Source organism: Amblyomma mixtum, chromosome 5 (assembly GCF_055824585.1).
Source record: "Amblyomma mixtum isolate Tamu chromosome 5, ASM5582458v1, whole genome shotgun sequence".
Taxonomy (NCBI): Eukaryota; Metazoa; Arthropoda; class Arachnida; order Ixodida; family Ixodidae; genus Amblyomma; species Amblyomma mixtum.
Genome location: NC_143016.1, coordinates 88,887,227 through 88,911,543, shown reverse-complemented (window position 1 = coordinate 88,911,543; position 24,317 = coordinate 88,887,227). Strand labels below are relative to the sequence as shown.

General features: G+C 48.9%; 2 protein-coding genes across 4 annotated transcripts in view; one reads left to right on the top strand and one right to left on the bottom strand.

Moving 5' to 3' along the window:
* Positions 1-253: 253 nt before the first annotated feature.
* LOC149342953 (peptidyl-prolyl cis-trans isomerase-like) lies at positions 254-14,084 on the bottom strand. Its single transcript, XM_089545507.1, has 4 exons — positions 13,782-14,084; positions 9,492-9,809; positions 8,111-8,280; positions 254-404 (listed from the first exon to the last, which is right to left on the bottom strand). Exons 1-4 carry the CDS (start codon positions 13,788-13,790, stop codon positions 263-265), a joined length of 639 nt encoding a protein of 212 aa, XP_089401633.1. The 5' UTR covers positions 13,791-14,084; the 3' UTR covers positions 254-262.
* Positions 14,085-16,027: 1,943 nt separating this feature from the next.
* LOC149342952 (uncharacterized) overlaps positions 16,028-24,317 on the top strand; it is a 16,135-nt gene continuing 7,845 nt past the window's right edge. The window contains exons 1-8 of one of the 3 annotated variants that reach the window (XM_089545494.1): positions 16,028-16,310; positions 16,411-16,450; positions 17,381-17,533; positions 19,201-21,651; positions 21,887-22,011; positions 22,129-22,302; positions 22,936-23,001; positions 23,396-23,487. In XM_089545494.1, coding sequence (XP_089401620.1) covers positions 16,168-16,310; positions 16,411-16,450; positions 17,381-17,533; positions 19,201-21,651; positions 21,887-22,011; positions 22,129-22,302; positions 22,936-23,001; positions 23,396-23,487 — 3,244 coding nt within the window. In that variant the 5' untranslated portion in view covers positions 16,028-16,167. Of the gene's footprint in view, positions 16,311-16,407; positions 16,451-17,380; positions 17,534-19,200; positions 21,652-21,886; positions 22,012-22,128; positions 22,303-22,935; positions 23,002-23,395; positions 23,488-24,317 lie in introns of all 3 variants that reach the window. The other 2 variants (XM_089545495.1, XM_089545493.1) reach the window with 2 other exon arrangements.

Genomic DNA, 24,317 nt, shown 5'->3' with positions numbered 1-24,317 from the left:
TAACGAAAAAAAAAAATGGAGACGGTTATTCGACTACGAACTTACTGTTCATTACGGGCACGTCTCCAGTAACACGTAAGCAACGCAAAACCAAATTAAGTGTTGCGTAAAAGGAGGACGTCGTTTAATCTTGTTGAGCGCGCAACTGAAACGCGCGTCATTCTGGGGAATATACTCGTTACCACATTAAGCACACACATTGTTCAAGGAGCCTCTTGACTTCGCGAACTCTGCGGCCGTCGTATGAACAGTATACACGCGGTTAGAGCGTTCCGCAGTCGGCAATGACCACTTCTTCCGTGGGCTTGCCGCTGACCGTCCCGTACGTGGCCATGGTCTTGACGACTGACATGCCCTTGATGACCTTGCCGAACACCACGTGTCTTCCGTCCATGAACGCGGCCCTGCAAATCGTTAAGTGTAAGATGAAAAGGAATGGTGCCATTGTTAGTTCGAGTGGAAATGTACAGACAGTTCGTGATATCCGTCACATACAGTGCGAAGGAGGACCAAACAATGAATGAATGAATGAATGAATGAATGAATGAATGAATGAATGAGCTTTTATTAAGGCAGTGGAAGGCCTGTGGCCATGGTTGGAGGATGGGGAAGAAGAGGATCCATTATATGAAGTAATAGTTCAGTTCCAGGTCATACGGCTACAAGACGGAAACGGCGTATGAGTAACTCACTAAGTGGGGTGAGAAGCCTCGCCTCGCACACGGCCGCTTTGTCTAACATACGCTGCAAGGTCCTCCTTTATGCTGTGCAGGCCGAAAGAAAGCAGCTGGCTGAAGTCCTTGGCGTCTGTGGGTGTGACATATTTGGTTGCCAAGGGGTCCCTGCCTTGATCAAGGAGAAGTGCCATATTAGGTGAAATAGATCTGGTTTGCAATTAATATACTAGTACGAGCATTTCAGCAATCTGTAGTCGGGTGGAATCGGCGGCGACAGTCGTGGGCGATGGGGCGCCAGCCATTTATGGAGGCAGCACTAGCACAAAACTTGTTATTGTTAATGAAAACTTGGTCCGCTCGAGAGAGCTTGGAAGTGTCATCGAGGAAACCCTAAAGGGTGGTACCATGAAGACGGCGACGACTGGCGTTCCTGAGGTGATTTAATTGAAAATGTAGGATGGCAATGTTCTTCTCATCACATGGAGCTTCTGAAGCCGTATATGGAATGCCCTTGTCAAGAGTATCTAGTGGAGGAATGAAGGTAAGTAGACGTTCCCTGGCCGCTTCGTGAACGGTCTGATTCCTTATGTCGGCACCAGAGTGGGCCAGAGTCCAGAGGACACGAATGTGATGTCCACGCTCTTCAAACATACGATGCGATAGAGCTTGGTCGCGACTTGGTCGTGGCTAAGCTCGAAGGGGTAGGTAGATTTAGTTCAAGTCTGGCGGCATGACAGTCTGTGATGAGTCTAATTCGGAGTGAGGTGTCGCGCATAAGGGATGGATGAGTCGACTGAAAGTGTCTCAGGGAATCGTGGAGCGCCAGAACCTCACCGTCGGTACCAGTAACCCATGGGGCGTACCAAGTACCAGAACCGTTAAAAGACGGGTACTGTAGGTGAAACCTAGGCTGCCGCTAGTATGTCGTCTGTTAAGGCGCGGTTATACTCCGACGTAGCGCGCGCGCGCGTGCGCGCGCGGCACGGCGACGTCACGTCGGCGAAACGCGACCCTCTATACTCCAGCGGCGCCCGACCGCCAGCGTGTTCGGCCGCTTCCGGCGCGGTCTGACGGAGCCCGGCGCGGAATGCAACCGGCTGCATTTCGCGCGGGCCGCGCCGAGAGCGCGCCGAAGCCGCCCACCCAGAATGCACCGCGCGCGCCTCCCACGCCACTCCTCCCCTCTACCCCCTCCGCCACTCGCCTCCTCTCCCAGCCGGTTTTCGAACGAAGAACGTTCTGCGCATGCGCTGCCTCGCGTCGGAGCGGCTTGAGTGTAGAGCTCCCGAACTGAGCCTGGCGTACCGTCGCCGATCTGACGTATCCGACCACAACCGGCTCTCGCCCGCGCGCGCGCTACGTCGGAGTATAACCGCGCCTTTAGAGATGCGTCTACATATATGTCATTTTTGTCATCAGCTTTATCAGAAGCTATTCACTTGACTGCAAGGCGGCGTTGCATGGGTAGCTCGACAACGATGTAAACTCATGTACGGGTGTTGCAATGGGGTAGGAGCGTCCCTGTTAAATCTGCAGGAACAGGCAGACGGCGATCCCAGTGGTCGAGTGCAATCCCTTGTTAAAATTTAGAACAGCAATCCTTGTGCCGTCGTCATATATAGCTAAAAATATCTAAGAGAGGTGGTAATAGAGTGGGCGTTTCGAGTGCCGCCAGAGAGGAGTGGCGGGCAGGCCACTCTTCATGCCATCAGGCGTAGTCGTACACCGATGCGCCGTACATAGTTTTGCTAATGGCTGCTGCTCATGTGAGTATAATACAAGCTGTCTGACTGGCCGCACCGTAGACATACATGTAATCAGGTGAAGCCTGCGCTTCAAGGTGGCCTTTAATCCATGCTCCAGAGCTCTTAGTGCTGGAGACGGGATCACGAAGAAGAAGGATAGTGCCTCGTTTTGTCGTCAACGTACACGGTCTGATAGAAACAGAGAGATGATAGTGTGGTCTATCAAGGCCTAGCTCCAATCGCAATAAACTCCGTTTTCTCAGGTGCAAGCTTCAGTTCGGGGTACACAAGGGAAAAGTCGAGGCTGACTGAGCGCAGCTTGCAGTTCTGTTTGCTTATCTCATGGGGAGTTGTAGTCCGCTGCCTCAGTCCAAAAGGCAATGTCATCTGCACAGATAACAAAACGTTCAGTTATGTCACGTTCAAGGTTTCGTGCCATGCGTGCCATGTCGAGGTTGAACAGGATGAGTCGAAGTATAGAGCCCTGAGGAACACCCCCGTCCAAGCAGTAGGCGTGTGCAGGCGTATTCCCCGTAGTTCAAAGACGAGAGCGCGTAGGAATTGGCGGACCCATCGGAGAACACGAGGGCTGGGATATGCCCCAGTAATTTCTTCGGGGATAATGTAGTCGAAAGCCTTCTACATATCGACGGCTAATATATAGACTAGAGTGTGTGCACGGAATGTGCGACTTTTCACGCGGCGAAGTAGCCATAGACAATCGTGCGTTTCCTGAGGTGGGAGGCTCTGGCCTGAGAAGGGTGCAGGCCAGTCGCAGCAATAAAACACGAGAAAAATGTCTTCGCAGCATTAACTTTCTGGAAAGGGGATGTCAAGAGCGGCACAGAACGAGCAATTAATATTGCCAAGAATTATTGCTAAGAACTGCTTACTGCCTGCTAATAGGAAAAAAGGAGGTTAACAGGCACATGCTTCTAAGGTTCTCTCCGAGAAGTTATCAAGTCGCAGGATTGATAGCCAGTATAAATCCGTACACTCAGGTCTCTCCCACTTTACTCTCCCTAAAAAAATTCTCCGCAATTAAGCTTTTTCATTGATGCGTCTGACCGGCGCAGCAGCTACATTTGTTGCGTAATCCTGGTGCCCTTTTGACCCCCCCCCCCCTCTCGCCGAGCCTCTTTTAGGCTATTTGATTTCTTTCTATTTTTCTTTTTATTTGACTTTTCCGTTTCGTCATCTCACAGGAGACACCAACGCCCTCCTCCTTTAATTTTTCCTCCCAGTCCTCTTACAGAAGACTTACTTATCTTACATTTATCAGACCTAAAATAGAATACGCATGCTCAGTCTGGGATCCCCATCAAGCTAATCTTTCTAACACCCTCGAAGCTCTACAAAATCGCGCTGCAAGGTTTATTTTCTCAGACTACTCCTATCATTCCAGTGTCACTGCACTCAAATCACGGGCTAATCTTACTAATCTTGAAAAGCGACGCTGCATCTTCAGGCTGTGCCTTTTTCACAAATTCTACCATACGCCACTCAATGTTTCAGCAATCTTACCACTTCATCGACAGTCAAGCCGCACCAGCCATCCTAAAGCCGTCTATCCGCCCCCAGCACAGACCACAGCACATCTTCGTTCGTTTTTTGTTCAGACCGCTCGGGACTGGAACAAACTGCCTGTCGACGCTGTGCGCCACTCCGACCCACATTCCTTCAAGACTGCCATCGAACCACTCTTCACTTGAACATTATGCCCATCCCTCATGTAATACCCCACACCAAGGGGCATTTGAGGTACCAAGCCTGGCAGGCCGCCCAACATAGAGAACCTCAGGCCGATCTCACTCACTTCGTGCGTGGGAAAGGTCCTCGAGCACGTTCTCATGAACAGGTGGCAGCGTTACCTGGAAGAATCGGAGCTTTACCCAAACTCCATCATCGGGTTTCGGAACAAACTCGGGACGCAAGACGCCATGATCTTACTGAAGAACGAGATCATCGACGATACGACGGGCACCAAGGACAACAGAGCCGTACTCGGGCTGGACTTGCAGAGCGCCTTTGATAAAGTGAGGCACTCGGCTATCCTGGCCCAAGTATCCAGGCTAAACATGGGCAGGAGGACATACCAGTACATCAAAGACTTCCTGACGGAACGAACCACCGAAATCTGTGCGGGAGACCTACAGCTCGAAGAGAAGAAGCTGGGCAGCGTCGGAACTCCGCAGGGGTCAGTGATCTCCCCGCTACTCTTCAACCTCGTGATGATCGGGGTGGCCACCCGGCTAGAAAGAGTTGCGGGAGTCCGGCACACCATCTACGCCGACGACGTGACGCTATGGGTACCGGGAGGAAGCGACGGACACATCGAGACAACGCTGCAAGAAGCGGTCAACGCCATCGAGGAGCAGCTGGACGGGTCTGGACTCGTTTGCTCCCCGGCCAAGTCAGAACTGCTGGTGATTCCCCCGAAAGGATCGTGCAGGAAAAGAAAGAATATGGAAGTCAAGTACGAGCGTAATACCGGAAGTCGAGAAGATTCGGGTACTCGGGCTGCTCGTCCAGCGAAACCGAGTCAACGGTGAAACGGTCAACAAGCTCGCGGGCAAGGCGGCTGCGGCAATGAGACTCATCAAGAGGGTGTCCAACAGAAAAGCGGGGATGAAGGAGGAGAGCCTGACTAGGCTCGTTCAATCCTTCGCAGTTAGCCACATAACGTACGTGGCCGCCTTCCACAACTGGAGGCCGAGTGAACGTAACAAGATAGACGCCACCATACGCAAGGCGTATAAGGCGGCACTCGGTCTCCTCGGGAGCACGAGCACCGAAAAATTCATGGCGCTGGGAGTCCACAACACGCTGGACGAAATAGCCGAAGCGCAGAGAACGGCGCAACTCGAGCGTCTCTCCGAAACGAGAACCGGAAGACAGATACTGCGGGACCTTGGCCTCGAACCGAGGGAAGGCAAGCAGCAGAAAGACGTACCTATACCAGATAGCATCAACAGAAAGCTCAGGGTCTTCCCGATCCCGAAGAACGTGAACCCCGAGCACAACAGGGAGCGGAGGTTGGCGAGGACCAGGGCTCTCGTGGACCTCCACGCCAGAGAAGAAGGCGCCGCCTACGTGGACGCGGCAGAGTATCAAGGGAGCACCGACGCATACGCGGCGGTGGTTGTCGGGGCATCGACGGGTGCAACGAAGACCGCGGTGAGCGTCCGGACTCGAGAAGCGCACCGGGCGGAGGAGGTGGCCATCGCCTTGGCCGTTTCCGACCCCAGATGTACTACAGTGTTGTGTGACTCTAGAACGGCAGTGAAGAACTACGCCAAGGGTAGGGTATGTAGTGAGGCCGCGCGCATACTGCGCAAGGCCGAAGACATCGGACGCAACAGTCCTGTGGTGATCAAGTGGTTTCCTGCCCACATGGGCAGTGACGTGTCGGTACGCGGAAACGTGAACCACAACGAGACGGCCAACTCGGCCGCGCGAGGACTAACCAACCGCGCGGCTGAAAGTACGGCCGACTCGGAGTCCTGGTCGCGACGCAGTGCCAAGGACAAGATGACCACCTTCAACGAAATAGTGAAATGGTACAGACTGAACAGACAGACTATGCCGCCACCTCACCCGGGGCTTACCCGGAAGGAGGCTGTGTTATATAGACAGTTACAGACGGGGTCCCTGCTCACCCCGGTGCTAGCTAAGCACGTGTGTCCGAGTGTGTACGCGAGTGACATATGCAGACTGTGCGCGAAGGAGAGAGCCACCGCGGCTCACATCCTTTGGGACTGTAGCGTAAATCCGCGCGAAGCCAGCGAGAAGACGACGATCCCGCCGCAGCTAGAGGCTGCAACGAGGAGCTGTGATCATAAGACACAACTCTAGGCCGTCCAGCAGGTCTCGGCAGCTCTCGAGAGGCAGCGCCCGAGCGAAACCGAGGAGAGGGGGGCGGCACCCCCAGGAAGGGGGCGGCGGCCCTCTCGAACCCGCGGAAGTAGCGAGGGACGTAACAAGACCTCAAGGAGCACAACGCACGAGATTGACGTAGTGGCCGCGTCGCGGTAAAAGCTTGTCCTCCCTGCTTGGAGGGAGCCTAACCGACTCTGCAGGCTTTCTAAATAAAAGTTGTTCTCTCTCTCTCTCTCTGAGGTACTAATAATAATAATAATAATAATAATAATAATAATAACAATAATAACGGCGCTAAAGCCAGGGAACGGTCATTTAACAGCTACTCTGTGAATGAGGTGGTGAGGTTTTAACGAAGATAAACCTAATAGATGTGCGGAAGCATGTGTTTAGCCTGGTTGGCTTACGGCTTTGCAGAGCCGTCGGCACGCCTGGCGACAATGTTAGACTAAGGTTAACCGGGTCTGCCCTGTTCATGCCGCAGATGAAAGTTGCCGAAAACGACGATGTGCAATGCGCAGCGCGAGAGTGTGTTGCAGTTTCAACACGAGTCGTGATTGGCTGAGGCGATAGCATAGTGCTCTCATGCAGTGCCCAGAAAAGCTGACCTGTTCGCGACGCCGCGGGTTCGAAACCCACTAGTGACAATATTTATTTTATTTATGCAGCCTCAAGGTCAGGCAAGCCACAAGATTCATGGTTGCGTTTGACCCCATAAAGTAGTGATTCCGCACTAATATTATCCCTGACTTATCTCCACCACGAGGCAAATTATAGGTAACAACAGTGGCGTCTAGATTCGAAACGTGCTAAATATAAATAAGCTTTATAATCCGCGCTACGTCTGGATTAATTATCCCACCGCAGGGATGAATAAGCGCGCTGCTCAATGAAAGCGACACTATACAAGCTTCGAGTGCGATGGAGGCTACGTCTGCTTGAACGCAACGAAGAATGCATCGCAAAGAAAGACACTCTGCGCTTTCATTACGCATAAAAAGCTGCAACGTTTTCAGACAGCCTTTTTTGGGGCATCTCTTGAGGATATTGTGCGTTCATGAGCAGATCTTTCGTTTGGCGGCTTTTATATAAATCCTTGCTTTCCTTGTGCTTCGCTCCATGCGAAATTAGAGCTAGTTTTTAGCAACGGTGTTGTTACTGTGGCGCTAAACTGCAATCTATTACACGAGCAAGTGTCCTTTGCATAAGCTTCTATACGACCTGTATTCCATTTGAAAGGGAGGGATTACTGGGGTATCCATGCTGCAGCAATCGCTTAGGCGAACGTGTCTTCTGCGAAGCGCCAATTCTTTCCATCTTTTATTTTGTAGATATTTCTTTCGACTCCCTGCACGCGGAAATGTCAGTGGCTGAGCTGGAGATACTCGTTTTATTTTGGTGTGTGCGGAGGGGCGAAGAGAAATCTGCGGAGAAATAAAGGTAAAAATGTAGCCGTTAAATGCATTCCCGAATTAAAATGCCTCGCTACATGTATGTAAATGCTTGCAGTTCTGCTTTAAATCCAGACTGAATGCAGTTGATCTTTTCAGCACTGGTCTCGCATACAGGGTGTGTTCACAGTTCTCGGGTTTATAGTTGGCAGTCTTAACTTTCACTGTGCTTTCGAGAACAAGAGAACAAGCGTGGGCTGAAAGATCCCTGCCAGCTTAATTTTTCTGACACAAAAATGACGTTTCAACCATAACTACACGTGATTGTTGCTTTTGCCACTGCTTGCGGGGCACACAGCATGGTAACTCGGACGTCGCTGCTATGCCAAGAGCCAAGAAGTGTTCCGCGATGGCTCACGTGGTGAGCATGATGAAGAACTGTGAACCGTTCCTGTTGCGCCCCACGTTGGCCATCGAAAGCAGTCCGGGCCCGGTGTGCGACAGCATGAAGTTTTCGTCCTCGAAGTAGCGCTGCTCGTACGCCGAACGGCCGCACTTCTTCCCCTCTGGGGTCTCGAACGCACCGCCCTGCAATAAGCACGCAAGAGGTCTGGTCAACCGTCCTAGTAGTAGTAGTAGTAAAAGAACATTTATTAACCAAAAATGAATAAAGTTTGGAAGAGAAAGTAAAGTAAGTGGTGTCTTCAGCGCAAGACTCCAGTGGCCTTGGCCGTCGGTCTGGCCTTTGCATTCAGCTTCCGCTGTTGTTCTAGGTCCGAGTTTAGGTCCGAGCGGAGCACAGAGGCCTCCCATTGATCCTAACTGGTTTCGGGCCTTCGCACCCCAGGTTATGTGGTACTTAGTAGGCCTTTCGTCACACCATGGGCAGATAGTCACCCCGCCCGCCCATTAAATTCGCCCGAAGACCCTTTCGACTTCGTTGTAACGAAGTGTAACTTCGAGTCCTGATATATGAAACCCGCATATTTCGAATTATTAGCTTTATTGAACACACAGACTGTTCCCTTGAAGATCGTGTGTAAAAGTATAGGAGCGTCGAGCTGCTGTCGAACTGCAATTTCTTCACTTTCTCGGTATACCGAACTGCGCACCGCGCCCCTGCAAGAGGCCCTTCTCCTAATGGCACTGTTTTATCATTTTTCGCGCATGGAAACTGATCAGCTGCGCTGCCTTGGGCATCTTCTGGCAGCGCTAGCTTTGTAGAAACCGCGTGACGAGGTGAACGAAGGGTAAGCTCAAGGGCGGCCTTCGGTGCCTCATTCCCACGCCACATCGCTGTCATGCGGTGAAGCTAACTTGGCGAAAGCCTGGCCTCAGCGCTCGCGTGGAGTGCTTCGCTGCCGAAAGCGTTGCGACAACCAACTGTGCCTTAGTCTTAAAAAGCGAGTATTCCATTTACAGTGTATTGATAACAGGGTTAGTCATTTCATGATAGGCAGTGGACATTTCCAAAGCACCACCCGGAGCAGCTTCGGTGCGAAGCAGGATAGACCTAGCAGCGCTTTGCGAGCGATACCCTGCCAGCACCCCGGCGGGTGGCACGCAGCTGCAAGAAGCGCGTCAATACAGTGGCTGCAATGTAGACACTCTTCTAGGTTAGAGATAAGCTTATGTATTGCCATTTTTTATATATCGAATTATAGATACATTGTACCATTTCGCGACCCACTTCGAGTTCGACATATCCGTGTTAGACTGTATACACTTCACATATGCGCAGCTGCCACGTCACGCTGCTTTAAGCGGAATTCATAGGCCCTGCACCTCCCAATGCGTACCTGGCACACGAAGTCCTTGACGATCCGGTGGAAACTGGTGCCCTTGTACCCGTAGCCGCGCTGTCCCGTGCACAAGAGGCGGAAGTTCTCGGCCGTCTTCGGCACCACGTCGGCGCGTAGTTCGATTTCGAGACGGCCCAGCGACGCGCCGCTCGCCGTCACGTCCAGGAAGCAGCGCGGGTTGGACGCGCTCGCCGGCGCAACGCTGTCCTCGAAGTCACAAGCGGCGTCGACAAACTGAGATGACGTCTCCGGCTGCTGGTGTTCTGACGGCTTCGGCTGCTGGTGTTCTGCGGACATCTGCGACGAGGAGCTGACCTGCACCGCCACGTGTGTCAGTTCGCCAAGTCACATGCAGCGTTTTAGGGGGTTGCTTTTGTGAGGCATATGGTAAGGGACGGTATGTTATGGTTGGTGTGGAAGGATAGTGTAGTATGTTGTGGTATGTTACGGAGTAGTATGGGGTATGGTATGGCATGGTATTGCATGGCATGGTATGGTATGGTATGGCATGGTATGGTATGGTATGGTATGGTATAGTGTGGTGTGGTGTGGTGTGGTATGGTATGGTATGGCACGATACGGTACGGTACGGTACGGTACGGTACGGTTTGGTATGATATGGTATGGTATGGTATGGTATGGTATGGTATGGTATGGTGTGGTGTGGTGTGGTATGGTATGGTATGGTATGGTATGGCACGGTACGGTACGGTACGGTACGGTACGGTACGGTATGGTATGATATGGTATGGTATGGTGTGGTGTGGTATGGTGTGGTATATGGTATGGAGTGGTATGGTATGGAGTAGTACGGTATGGTATGGTATGGTATGGTATGGTATGGTATGGTATGGTATGGTATGGTATGGTATGGTATGGTATGGCGTGGTGTATAGTATATGGTATGGTACGGGTTTATGTTTCCAATATACACATGGGCTATGAGGGGCACCGAAGTGGAAGACTCCGGACTAATTTTGACCGTCAGGGGTTCTTAGACTGGCGCTGACATCGCGCAGCACGCGGGCGTTTTTACATTTCGCAAAAACGCATAGGTGCCGCGGCCTTGCGCTCAGCAGCTGAAATTAAGAGGCAGAGAAACGTGCGGTAAGTTTTTCTGGTATCGCTAGACACCTGAACAACGCCGTGAAGGATGGGGTAAAAGAAGTACTGCAAAAAGACGGAGAAAATTAAGGAGCGCCGTAATAGACAGCTCTGTAATGGTGGGCTCCGGGTAAATTTCGACCACCTATGGTTCTTTAACGAGCACTGACTTCACAGAGTCAACGGCTGTCTTCTTCAACATCAGGATATGGCAACCGCGACCAGGATTCGATCCGGCGACCTCAAGCTCAGTAGCTTGAGATCGTGGGATGCGTGGAACCTAAAAAATCGAAGCGGACGCTTGAAAACGTTCGTGTGACAGTTGGTGGGTCCAGTTTCAAATTCAGTGGCCTGCCTTATCCGTTTCCCTGCGCAGTTTCGAAACTGGGACCTAAGAAACTGCGGCGACTCAGAACCAACAGTACAGGAAAGTGTTAACATCCATTCCGAGAAACACTACACGGTTTGTAGCACGGTGAAAGAATCACCGTGCCTTGAAGTCCCGCGAGGGGCATTCCAGACTGAAGTCGATGCATAGAGCAAGCCCTGCATGGAAGCATGGACAGGTCGATACCCTCTTTTGAAGCGTCGTTCCACTAGCGCCGAGAGTGGAAAATAGCGAGAGCTATGCTTGCCTTTGAAAGGCCATGTTTTCCCAATCAATGGCTTACCGCTGTATCCAACCTTGTTCTGCATTTGCTATACAAGATGGCATCCATTTGGCCCGCATAAGTTTCTAAAATGACATTTATATTGCGGCGAAGCTCGAGTCATCTCTTCGCGAACTTTTTTAAAATCTATATGGGGCTATACCACGTCACAGGCACTAGATTCGCTACATTGCCACGCCTTTGCTCAATGCAGCTCAAGCGCAGGTTATTTATTTTTTTATTGCTTCTCGGGACTCTGTTGAAGAGTTCGGCCTCTCTTCCATTGTCTTCTTGCCTTGACGGCGGACTGTTTCCGCAACGACCAGCGTCCGCTGTGCTGGTGTGTGTGTGTATGTGTGGCTGTATGCGTGCGTGCCAAAGAGCAGAAGTGTGCGCGAGCATGGAGGTTGGGGACATCACCACCCTGCACCCTCAGTTCACCCATGATTCCGCTGAACACACGCGCTCTGTAAAGGGTTACATTGTTTTGCGCCCGATCGCCACATTGCGCCCAAGGGCGCATGGTTTGTACTCTGCTGCTGCCCAGCTGCCTACCATATGGCATCGACGGAAAGGACATCGTCCGTACGTATCCATCTCCTTGGTAGCCCTGAAACCAGTGAGCTGTGACTTATTGAGTCCCGTCTACGATTTTCGAGGTTTCGTGCCCTCTAAAAACGCCTTGCTAAGACATCCGCCAGTACCACATTTGTATTAGCTTTGCGCTTTGTATTGTTTTACATAGTCTGCATGTCATTCTGTTTTCTTGAACGTATAATACTAGTGTTTGTTTTTGTGCCTTATTGAGGTGTTTAGAGCTGAAGCTGAAACGTAGGTCACTGCTTATAGCATGTATATATTCTTCCTGCAGGCTCAGGAAGATATAATACGGTAAGGAAAGGAAATTCGCCTATGCATGTATATATTCACCAAGCCTGGTGTCACCGCAAGTGCACCAGGCAGGGGTAAGGGAGATGGGGATTGAAAGGAAAAAAGACGAGAGGGGAGGAGGTGCAGGGCATGACGTGAGCAGCGCAGCGTAGGCTCGGCCGGCGAAGAAATTGGAGGAGGGGAAGCCACAGAGGGCTCAAATGAGGGCGAGAAGGGGAGATATGTAAAGGATACTAACGGGGAGATGGAGATAGAGCGACGACGGGCGAAGAGTGAGTTGGAGGCTGGTAAAGCAACTGGTGAGGCCGGAGCGACTAACTGGAGCGAGCTCCGGAATGCATGCATGACGGCAGAGAGCCGCGGGGGAAGAGGATGTCTTCCTCTGTGGCGCAGGACTGTCCCCTGTACCTGTACGATGTCATCAATGAGGCAGCGTGTGAGGCAAGACCGGGGTATTCCAGTAGAAGGTGTTGGAGCGTCCCGCCGAGTTCATAGCAGAAGTGCAGGCAGCAGAGGCCTGCAGCACGTGGCAGAAGGCGCGCTCCGCCGTGCAGGAGCAGCAGATCCTTAGTTTGAAAAGCAGCCAGGCGTGTCCACTGCATACAGCTTCTCAATCCTGTCTACAGCCAGGAGGTCCGGCTAGCATCCTCCGACACGCGTACTTTGCGATGATTGTCGACTCACTCACGAACCGACCCAGTGGTCACCTAGACAGATCCATCATTGCCGCAGGGAGCCCTACTCCTGAAGTAGCGTGTTAGCGGCGCCTATTGATCCTGACACCCTGTGCGCGCAACGGAGCCTTGCTTCTTGCGCGTTCCCGGGACGGGATTACTGAGATTGTGAGTGTCGCATAAAGAAGGGAACCAGGGTCGTCGTCCTTGCTGGGGATCTAATCGCTTAGTGGAGATGCGAGTGCACTTGGTGGCCGAGGGTTGTACATTCGGCTAAGAGCGAGTGTTCGCCCTCTACGGAGGCCTGAATGGAAGCTTGACTACATCAGGATCAATTGAAAAATCCCACGATGTCCTTAAAATAGCCCAAACTCCCATAACCCTAGCCTGACAACCAATAAGTCATTCCGCAAATCTCATGTTTACCGGCGATTTCCCAGCGGAGATTAGAGCAGCCTCCCCGGGCCCTCTTCCCTGGCTGTGGATAGCTAACAGAATAACTTCTTCCCAACTTTTCATTTCCACTTTCTTGTGGCAAAAATTTCAATTGTCCGCTCTCGGACCACATTTGTTGTATCGCAGATGGGATTAAACCCGCGATAGACCAGTGGTGCGGCTAGAGGCTCTTTGTCTTGTACATTTATTATTCCTCGAACTGCAGTCTGTCGCTGGTGGACGACAGCAATAAACACGTCACTTGTGAACTATAGGGGGCCTGTTGCCTTGCGGCGAGCAGCTCTCCTCCCTGCGGAAGTTGAATACGCGCCTCAGCTGGGCTCCTGTGCGCTAGGCAACGGCTGATCGGAACCTCCGGCGCACGCGAAGCTCGAACTTGAGATTACTGGTGGCCTGAGCACACCGCAGAAATTACAAATCTGGTCTTCAGTTCCAATGGTTGCAAGCGCAGGCGTCAAGTGTCTCCCGCTGAGGGTGACGGGGAGTACGTGCAGGTCGAACAAAGGACTCACCTTTTCCATTATAGATGCGCCTGTCCACAGGCCAAGGCCACCAACCAGCAAGCATTCACTTCACCTTAAACAACTGTACTGGCGCTGGGCTTGGAAGCAGCTTCTTTCTTTTCTCCTCTTGGCGACTCGTGAAATTACTCGTAATGTTGGACATAGACGTGTTACCTTTCACAAAATAGTGGACAAATGGACGGCCTCGTAAAAAAAAAAAACACAAAGGGCTATAATTAGGCACAAAACTTATTTACAGCGCTCTTATACATGCTCGCAGTCCGTGCATATCGCTCGAGAGCAACCGCACATTCGCGCACTCGCATACACAATGCTTGCCGCTCCCCCCACTCTTTCACTCACTCTCGTTCTCGTCCGTCGGAACGCGGTCAGTGTACGTGTGTCGGCCTTGCGGTTTCGGATGTCCGACACGGGCATCGGGCCGGCGCCGTCGACGCTACCAGTAGTTCAATCTTCTGTGCGCGCTTCGGTCGGACTAAAATTACCGCTGGAAACCAAAATTAAATAAGGTATACAATGCCTTCCGCCTACATACGCATACCTGAAGTAAAAAGCCTATTTAGGTGCTTTAGAAATTACCTGTTAAGGGCAGCTAAACAAAAATGAAAAATAAACATAGACGTGACGCAGTGAAAAACATGACGATAAATCGCGCTGTTTGAGGCGAAAGCAAAGTGTTTTTTATATATTTTGCTCTGACATGAAAGTAGACTCTAAGAGGCGCTGACGCCGTGCTGCACGAGGTGATGCGCAACATTTTTTAAGAGGGGGAAAAAAAATTAGCAAGGCCTTTATTCTGGCTAGTGAATTTTGCAACTGATGCAGCGGCTGAAGCACCATGTTCTAGGACGACGAGCCGCGTACGGAGGCGCTGAACCAACGCTTACTCTCGCCTTAAAGGGACCCTGAAATGATTTCGATGGGCATATTCTGGTGCAGCAGATCTGTAGATGTGGTGTTTGTGGGTATTCCAGTGAAATTTGAAAGCTCTGCGTGCACCCTATAATTTATAAATAATTTTTAAAAATCGCTGCTCACAGTAGCTCTCAACCGAATAGGGCGACACCTCACCGCCGCGCGTCCCCTACCCTGATGACGTCGTGTAGGCAGACTGAACGCGAAGGACAATCAGTCACACTGACTTTCTAAAGTGCACCACGGCATGAAGAAGCACCTTTAGCCATTTGCCTGGACCTGTTTGACACATTTAAGATAATGTAATGATCGCACGTCGTAGCATGTTGTCTGGTAACAAATGCATAGAGCACAACGGTACCGATCTGTTTTTGTACACGGTTGAACTGTTCTCGGTTACTTGGGTCTCTACTCAAGGGAAGGTGCAATACCATTTGTCCAAAGAACCATCATCGTTAACCCATATGATATGCAGTTGCAACCAAAGCGACATTACTACATATGCTCGTTTAGGCGCTTTGACGCAATGAAACAGTTTTGGCAGCTTCAGCAATGAACGAAATTTCCGAACGTGATCGCATCCACAGCACTGTGGGCAACTACTTGCTATTTTTTTTAATTTGCTCTCCGTTCTATTTCCCGTTACGTTAAAGACCCACAGGTGGTCGATTTTTGGATTGGAAAACATTTATTGCGTCGAGAGCAGGTTGCAGGAGGCCGCTAGCCCATGGCTGGCGGCGACCTCATTGGCCCGCTCGATCGCCCGTACTTGAACCTTGGGGTCCTAGCTGACCAGCACAACCTCCCACCGCTCGGGAGAAGGGAGCTGTATCAACTCCGCCGGTAGCCGAAATTATTCCGAACTATTCCGGAGACTTCCACTACGGCTTCTCTCTTTTCTCTTTCACTCCCACCTTCCTCCCTTCCATTACGGCTCGGTTCAGGTGACCACCGAGATGTGAGAGAGATACTGCGCCATTTCCTTTCCTCAATAACCAATTAATATTTACGTACATTAAAACCAGTACAAACGCAACCGATTGCTTTGTTTAAACCACGGTGTTGAAATATTTCGAACACCGTGGTTTAAACTCCCGCGTGTTTTGGCTTGACTGCAGCGCTACTGTGATCGCTGCGGTCTTTCTGGTAGAGCCCTAAAGACAATTTTAAGCTAGTAAATGCCTAGACTGAAATAATGTTTTTAAGGTTATTTTTTTAAGTGGCAACATTTTTTGTTATAAAGAATACTAGTGATAAGACAATAAAAGCAAAAAACAAAGTAGTGGGATCCAACACGAAGCGACACGATCCAATCCTGCTCTCCAGCGCTAGCGTTTGAATTTTGGTGCCTTGAATTTTTGTTCAAGACGTTGTCATTTGTAGCTCTGCCGGTGATGTGTGGTAGCTGTAGCAGTTTAGAAGCGATGAAGTGCTCGGCTGCACGTTAAAATTTCGAGTAATGATGTTGCTGAAGACATACGGCAGGAAATACAAAAAGAGCTTTCTTGAAGTTTCCAATGGCAAACGTGTGTGGAGTCCCGAGGTGGTCTTGCTTCGGTCGCCGCAACAAAATCGCTCTGAGATCCTATTTGACAGCCTGTGGTAAGGATTTAAATCCGTGAAGCGCGGATCTAGACAGAAATGACACTACTTTATTTCATTCGGTGCCTAATTTGTGTGACATCTTTATCCTAATCAGCAGCAAACCGACGTCGACCCTACTGCGTCCATCGAGCGCTCTGGTAAGCATGGGGCCGGATGCATGCGATTTTGTAGCTTTGTAGACAGAAGTAGTAATTGTTATGGCGTTTTAGGTTGTTGATTGTCATGGTGCAAAAAGTAATTGAGCGTGCAACGGGTTTTCAGACTGTTCTCTAAATAAAAACTAATTAAAAAGCCTTTTGGCCCCAGGAGTTGGCAGATAACCTGCCTGTCTTCTGATAGCGCTTCTCTTAATGTGTAATGGATGCTGCTGTGGTTATATTCGCCGCTGAGCCGTGGGTTCTCTGCTGCATTTAGAAGTGTATTATTTGGCTCAAGTGTTCACGACACACAATGCACAATTTGAGCGAGTTGATGTGCTCTCCCCGGAAGGTGCTTCAGAGCCCCTCTAATGCAGAGCCCCTCTAACGCAGAGCCCCTCTAACGCAGAGCCCCTCTAACGCAGAGCCCCTCTAACGCAGAGCCCCTCTAACGCAGAGCCCCTCTAACGCAGAGCCCCTCTAACGCAGAGCCCCTCTAACGCAGAGCCCCTCTAACGCAGAGCCCCTCTAACGCAGAGCCCCTCTAACGCAGAGCCCCTCTAACGCAGAGCCCCTCTAACGCAGAGCCCCTCTAACGCAGAGCCCCTCTAACGCAGAGCCCCTCTAACGCAGAGCCCCTCTAACGCAGAGCCCCTCTAACGCAGAGCCCCTCTAATGCAGAGCCCCTCTAATGCAGAGCTCAAGCTCCGAAACACTGCAACTGCTGTGAAAACAAAAGTGCTAGTGTACCTAATTCGCATCTAGCCTAACCAAGCTAAATCGTCCGTCATTTTTAATGGTGCAGAAACTGTGCACAGTTTTGTATTTAATGATAGCGCGTTCCGAGTTCAGAGGTGTCGCTCTCTTTCTCTTCAATGCACTTATCGTCTTTGTGGTCGCTTACGCAGTCACTCCTCTTACACCTTGCAGGCGAAGTACAGACATGAAAGCAACGTGTTCGATAGCAGCACTGGGCAGTCAGGAAGTGATCATGGCGAGAAGTCTGGCTCTGCTCCCGGGCACCTTGCCAGTCAAGTTCGTTGCAAGCGCCGGCAGGGAAATCACAACCTCCGCAGAAGAAAGGTGTGCTGTTACTGATGAATAGGGCCCGGAAATTTAGGCACTAAAGAACCCCAAAATAGGCAGGCATCTAGGCTCTAAAAAATATTGAAATAGGCTCTATAAAGCAAAAATAGGCACTTTGAATAATACTCTTTATTTGTACTCTTTATTTGTACAAGATTTGTAAGTCAAGCATGGAGCGTACGCAGTCCTCAACTGAAGCAATAAAGCGCATTCTCAGGTTTTTGAACTTGGAGCTCCTTCGGTTTTCGCTAAGCATAGCTTTGTACTTTAAAAGGCTTCTTTTGACATCACAAGAAGTTAGTGGCACGAACCTAAAACATGAGAGTTCAGGTGATGTGGCCGTATCATCTCCGCCTAGAAAGTCTCTGATTTGGGAAATTGTTTCTAAGCATATTTTTTTCTACCAATTGTTGCATCTTCATAGAAGCAATAGCACCCTTCCCTTCCAGTCCTCGAAGTGCTGCTGGTACTTCTGCCACTACCTTCAACGATTCATCTATTGAGAGTCCAGCCTTTTCCAACTTTGTCATCCTTTCCGTCAATTTTGAGAAGTTTGCACTAATGTATGTCAGGTCTCTTTCCAAACTCGTCTCTTGCTACACTTCGAGATAAACACTTCGTTACACTGCGTTCAAGTTGCAATTCGAGAAAAATGTTCGGCGGGACCCGCGCCTTTTGTGCGGGCATTGGCGCGTGCCTTCCACCATAAATAGACAGATGTCTCAAAATTGAAAAACGGCACCTACCTTACGGCGCGGTTCAGGTGTTCGACGATATATATGAGACAGATATTGCGCCATTTCCTTTCCCCAAAAACCAATTCACCAATCACCAAGTACCAAAGTACCGGATTTAGGCATTTATAGGCAAAAAATGCGGTTAAATAGGTAGTATTTCCTAGAAAATGACAAAAAGGCAGGCAAGTGCAAAAATCCCCTGTTTAGGCATTTATAGGCATGTTTAGGCAAATGCCTAAATTTCCGGGCCCTACTGATGAAGATTACTGATAAACCATACAATGCCATCAAGTGCAATGTCAATTGGTTCCATATATGGTTAGCCAATGTTAGGAATGGTTAGGAATGTTAAAATTATATTCTGTGTTGAAAATGGATTAAATTAGTTAAGTAAGGTCTTTTTGAAGATATTCATCTTTATTGTCATTAAGAGCAGAACAATCCAATTTTATAGTCTTCTTTTTTTTTCTCACGTAAGTGACACACATGCAGTTTGCATTTTTATATACCGTTCTTTCTTATTTCTTATTTGCTGATGCTTTTCCCTAAGAAGAACCCAGATATCTTTGACCTGACTGAATGAGAGGCATGCTGTCTGTGGTCATAATGATATAGGTGGGCACATTAAAGGGTGTACATGTAGAGCTGACTTGAAGAATAACCACTGCTGTCACTTCTCTGCCCTGAAGTAAGACAAAAAGTGTGATAGCTATTCCTCCTTGGCTTTAAACTATTGTCTTGGCTGTGTGGGTAGTCCCTGTTGTTTGCTTTGAATGCGTGTTAGCACCATGCATCTAAGTAGCAAGTTCTTTCTCTGTGTGTGGGTGTGTGTGCGTGCGCGTGTGTGCGTGCGTGCATATTCCCCGCTTGAAACAAACAAAAACACACACTAATGCACGTTGTTTGTCTTATCCTATACTTCTGCAGCAGGCAACACAACGGTGCGGCATGGCGCACAGCCAGGCAGACAAGAATGCTGGGAAAAGGCGGCAGGGTGTCAAAAGACCACCAACAAAGTTGTCATTGAAGAGCAAGAAGCAGCAGACAAGGCAGCCACCACCAACTTCTCAGAGGAAATGCAATGCTCAACAGTGGAACTCCTCTGAGCTGGAAAATGGGTCTTCTGGCGGATCATCATGCGAGATATTAAGACGTCATCCCCAGAAAACTGACTCATGCACATCAGACAACACTGCACCTGCTAAATGTCCCCCACTTGGTAGCAGGAGGGCAAGCGGTATTGAAGGTTCAGCACAGCCAAGGGGCAAGATGCTAGGAGATAATCTGGAATGCAGCAGCATAGGGGGCACAGACAGCCTCAACTTGTCAAGCCTGAGTGGCATCAGTAGCACACTGATGAGCACCCCTAATTTCCCACCTGGAAACAGCGTAGAAATGTCTAAGGTGGTATCGCACTTGGGGTGTAGTACTATCAGCCCAATTGTGCTTAGGGAGAACAATGGACGTAGACGTGAACAGCACTGCACAGCTGACAGCCTGGCTTCCTCGTTCCTCATCTCAGGGAATCGAACAAACTGGGTCACCACACGAAAGAAAAGAAGTAGGAAGGGATGCGGGCTTGAAGGTCAGGAGAATAAAAAAAGAGTAAGGTTGAGTTTTGAAAGGCAAGAAATCTTAAACTCGACACGGGATACCAAAGCATTGAAAAACTGGTCACCGTTGCTGGCTAGCACACCAGTGTCTCATGGCCATGCAAAAGTAGCAAAAGCAAGGAAGGAATGGTTTCTCGGTTGTGCAGTACAAACTCCACACAATGCAGCATCACTTGATATCAGTGGCTCTGTGCTTGCGCCCGACTCATTCATGCGAAAAAAAGCTCAAGAAAGTATAGCAGATAGAACAAAGAACGGTCTCAGGCGAAAACTGTCTGGTGCTTTGCAGTTTCAGGTTATTCCGCATAATAACTGCAATAACTTGTCTGAGAATAATGCTGGGACTCCTGTCCTTGTAACCAGAAATCAGAGGTGTGAAAGAAGGAGCCCTTTGGGTAGTTGCCTCAGCACTGAAGTGGCATGCACAGCTGTACCTCCAACGCACTGTGAAAGTACTGCGGAGTCATCTGCACCTGTGCAAGCAAAAGCTGAAATGAAAGATCTGCGTGTGTTACTGACAGACATTTTGGCAGAAGTGCCAAACGCACAAAACACACCTTTGAGTGTGTTTTCCAAGAAGGGTGACAGTTCAGACTTGCAAGGCAAGGTAGAGCTATGCAAAACTGGAAAGAACAAGAGTCAAAGAGTGCAGAAGAAGCAATGCTTGAAACAGTCACCATGTCTGGCATCTGAAGGCACTGCCCAACAACCCATCTTCCAGAAGGAACTGCATGTTCAGCTTGTTGACATTACGAAAGTGGCAAATATGCCGGAATGTCCACAGTATGAACCTCCAGTGTTTGCTCAGAGTGACGTTAAACATGCACTCATGTTTTCAAAAGACCGTGCACTGCAGAAAAAGTTCCACCTTAAAGAAGCACGCATTGTTCTCACAGATCTGAGAAATGAAGGCACAAGAATCGACATGCAAGATAGCATGAACCTTTGCAGTAATCCTCCAAAAGGTGAAGTGCAGCGCATGCCTTACACCAAGACAGAAGGATGCAATGTACAGTATAACTCCTCAACCACTTTCGCCAAGCCGTATTTTAGTTCTGGCACTGTCGCAGACAAGTGTGTCAAGGCCACTCCCAAAAGCTGCAACAAGCAGTTTGAGCTTCATTTTGCAGAACACTTGGCAGGCAAAACGCCAAAGATTACTTCGACCAACACTTTTAGTCCCGAGCATTTGGTTGTGGAGCTAAGCCAAATGATTTCCCCAGCTGCATGCTGCACTGAAGCGAAGTTGTCGCAGTCCCAAGTCGAGCTCAAGACCACAGCTGCTAGCTTAAACCTGAGCGAAAAACTAAAAGCACAGCATAGCAGTATGGACAAGTATAATTTGGGGTCATTATCAGCTGCTACTCAGACTAAAGAGATTGCGAGCACTGTAGAACAGGCATTGCACTTGACCACATATGGTGCAGGCACCTCTTTCAAGCACCGCAGCCACTTTGGAAACTTGCTAGAATCAGGTATGGCAGCACATGTGGCACGTGATTGCACACCTGACAGCATATCTGACCGAGCTGCTGAAGAGTCTGGGCTACTCAAGGAGTTTAAGGTTGTTCTTGAGAAGTGCGACCACCACCACCAACTTATGCTACCTCCTCCATCTGTTGTCAACAAGAGTAAACCACAGCATAAAAATAGTCAGCGGTCAAACTGCAACCCGAAACAATGTACGACTTCTCCTGAGCACGAAGTAGTTCAAGATGAAGAGCCTTGCAAAAGCGGCAACTGGACCGACTGCATGAGACGAAAGGTCAGTGATTTAGGGCATAACCTATGCACTGAGAATTAAAGGCAGTTGTTGAAACTGCTATTAACAGTAATTCAAAGGAAATCAAAGTGTAGTGATAAGGTTTTCAAATCCTTTTGTTTTTACTGCTGCTGTTTCATAGACCTGACTCCTGTGGAAGTGTAAGTATTCATTCACCTGGCCAACACAATACAATGTAGTTAAAAATTGGCAAACTTACAAATCATCTCTGTTCCAGGTGAGACTTACCATGGCTCGAAAGAGTGTGGTTCCCTCACCAGTGCTACTGGATGCCAGCCAGACCCTGCTGGAAATGTGCAATCAGAATGGACCACTGACTTTTGAGCAAGCTCTCGGTCCTGAGTGAGTTGAGTTGCTTTGTTTCCACGAAGTGTTGCAGGTTTTACCTCACTGCGCATAACCTGCATGGCACTGGAACTTGACGCACCACAAGAAGTTTAAGCTAAATACTTCTTTCAGAGCTCTGAGGTTGTGCAAGAAAATAGGAGAGGGCGCGTTTGGAGAAGTGTTTAGAATCAAGTGGAGATCGAAGGCATCTGCAGTCAAGATTGTGCCCATTGAGGGCTCCTTCCCAGTGAATGGCGAGGAGCAAAAGACAGTTGCGGAGATTCTACCAGAAGCCATCATATGCCAGTACGTACCCTTACACCGCATTGTGGCTTTCTGCAAGGTTTACCTTAGTTACCTTAGTTTAATGGATGATGGTCAACATGGCTGCTGCATCTTGCTCTCAGTGCGTGTAGTAACGCACGCATTAAATAGCTCGAGATATGTTGCAGCAAGGAGGTAAAAGCATGAAAGGACTCCTGCTAAAGCGAATAAACAATGTTGTGAGCACTGTACCGCATCACTTTATTTTTATACATGTGACGTTTGTGTACAAAATGCTTGACACATAAATTAGTTCATTTATGTGCCTGTAAGTGAGTCGTTTGTGAGAAATGCTAACTTGTGTCACTTTTTGCTCCCACATGCTAACTTGTGTCACTTTTTGCTCCCACATCATCAGTTATGTAGTGTATAAATTTGCAAAGGGGTCATTCAGGCTTTACTGATAGCACTGATGTCATAGATTTTACTATTGCGCCTGTTATGGTTTAGGCTTACAACTGTACCTAATGAGAGCATTCGATACCTTTGCATGAATCCAGGATGTAATAATTGTAACAAAAGCGTGTTAGTGAAGTGGGATCATATCTGATGTTTGAAAGGCTTTCTCTTCCGCATGTGATGAAACGGTCACTGTTTTTTTTCCTTTCTCTACAGGGAACTGAGTGCACTTTGCCAACAGAAAAGCCACACCAGCTGCCCAAATTTCATTGAGGTTAAAAGGTACTGGCATTTATGCTGAGCTGTTACGAGGCACTGTGTAGCTTTAGTTAATGCTTATGGGACTTGTTAAGCTCTCCCATTGAAATAGGAATACAGCCGCTTTTATTGTTTAATGAAAATAACAAGCGGCAGTTGAAAAAAAAAATGCTAGTGATTACTACTACCATAACTAAACATTTCATTAATGTACATATTTATTTCTTTTCTCAATTTTTGGAGTGAAAAAATCACTGCAGATTGTCTCTTGGTCCAGTATATGCATTTCTATTTATTGGTGAAGGGGCCCGTTGAAAAAATACAAAGGACCATGGGGGAGGCAGAATGCATTTCTAGCTGACCCTGTGCATGGCTTTAGAGAAGCACCCCTCTGACATTTGTGTGCTACCTTTCTCAGGTTGTACTACATTCAAGACCGCTATCACCGAGCACTGCTGAAGCAGTGGGATGTGTACGACGCCAAAAGGGAGAGTGAAAATGAAAGGCCAGGTAACGTATCTAGAAACACTAATGTAGTTACTCCTTTCAGTATGTACAGCAAGTTAATTGCTCTTCTGGCTACATTCTTTGCATGCTTTCCATTTCTCTGGAGCGACCTAATTTGCATGACAAATATTTTATTTTTTCACTTGTTTTCCTTGGCTGTAGCAGTTGCCACATTTGTCATGCTGCCTACTTGCTTGCGGTATCAACTTTGCTACTATGAGTACAAAAGTATGGGCATGTGACATGGGAATGTAAAAATGATGATATGAACAGGTGGAGTGCGAACCCAGCGCTCTGTACATAAAGTAGTCCACTGCTGTAGTTAATTATGCAAAACCAGTTGTGTTCCTTTAGTAGGTTATGTTGTTTGTGATCTTAGGCTTCGTTTGGTTTGGTTTATGGGGTTTAACGTCCCAAAGCGACTAAGGCTATGAGAGACGCCGTAGTGGAGAGCTCCGGAAATTTCGATCTTAGGATAGGTTTGCACAACATGCTGACTACTTATGGCGAGTGGCAGTGTGGAGGAATAAAATGCATCAAGGTGGAAAATTTCCTTGAAATATGGTTTCATTCAGTATTTCACTTGATGGGAATATGAAGATACTGTAATTATTATAAGGCAGGTCTAACCATGCATCTCAAGATGCCAGCAATCGCACCATATGAGCTGCATAAGTGCATGCAATGTGGTTAGTCACATTGAGCCCCCACTGAGTAAGTCAGTTTTACAAACAGGCTTTGTTTTGCTGATTTAAAACAATCATTAAAAAGTCATCCACTGGTTGTGAGATCGCTGGTGTGCTGCAAAACAGGTGCAGCCAAATAGTTATCAT

Excerpts from the sequence above, each read along its gene's own strand:
- LOC149342953 (XM_089545507.1), bottom strand. Across the intron at positions 8,281-9,491 it reads TCAAGGACTTCGTGTGCCAG|GGCGGTGCGTTCGAGACCCC; the intron begins GTACGCATTGGG and ends TGCTTATTGCAG. Across the intron at positions 405-8,110 it reads TTCTTCATCATGCTCACCAC|GGCCGCGTTCATGGACGGAA; the intron begins GTGAGCCATCGC and ends AACGATTTGCAG.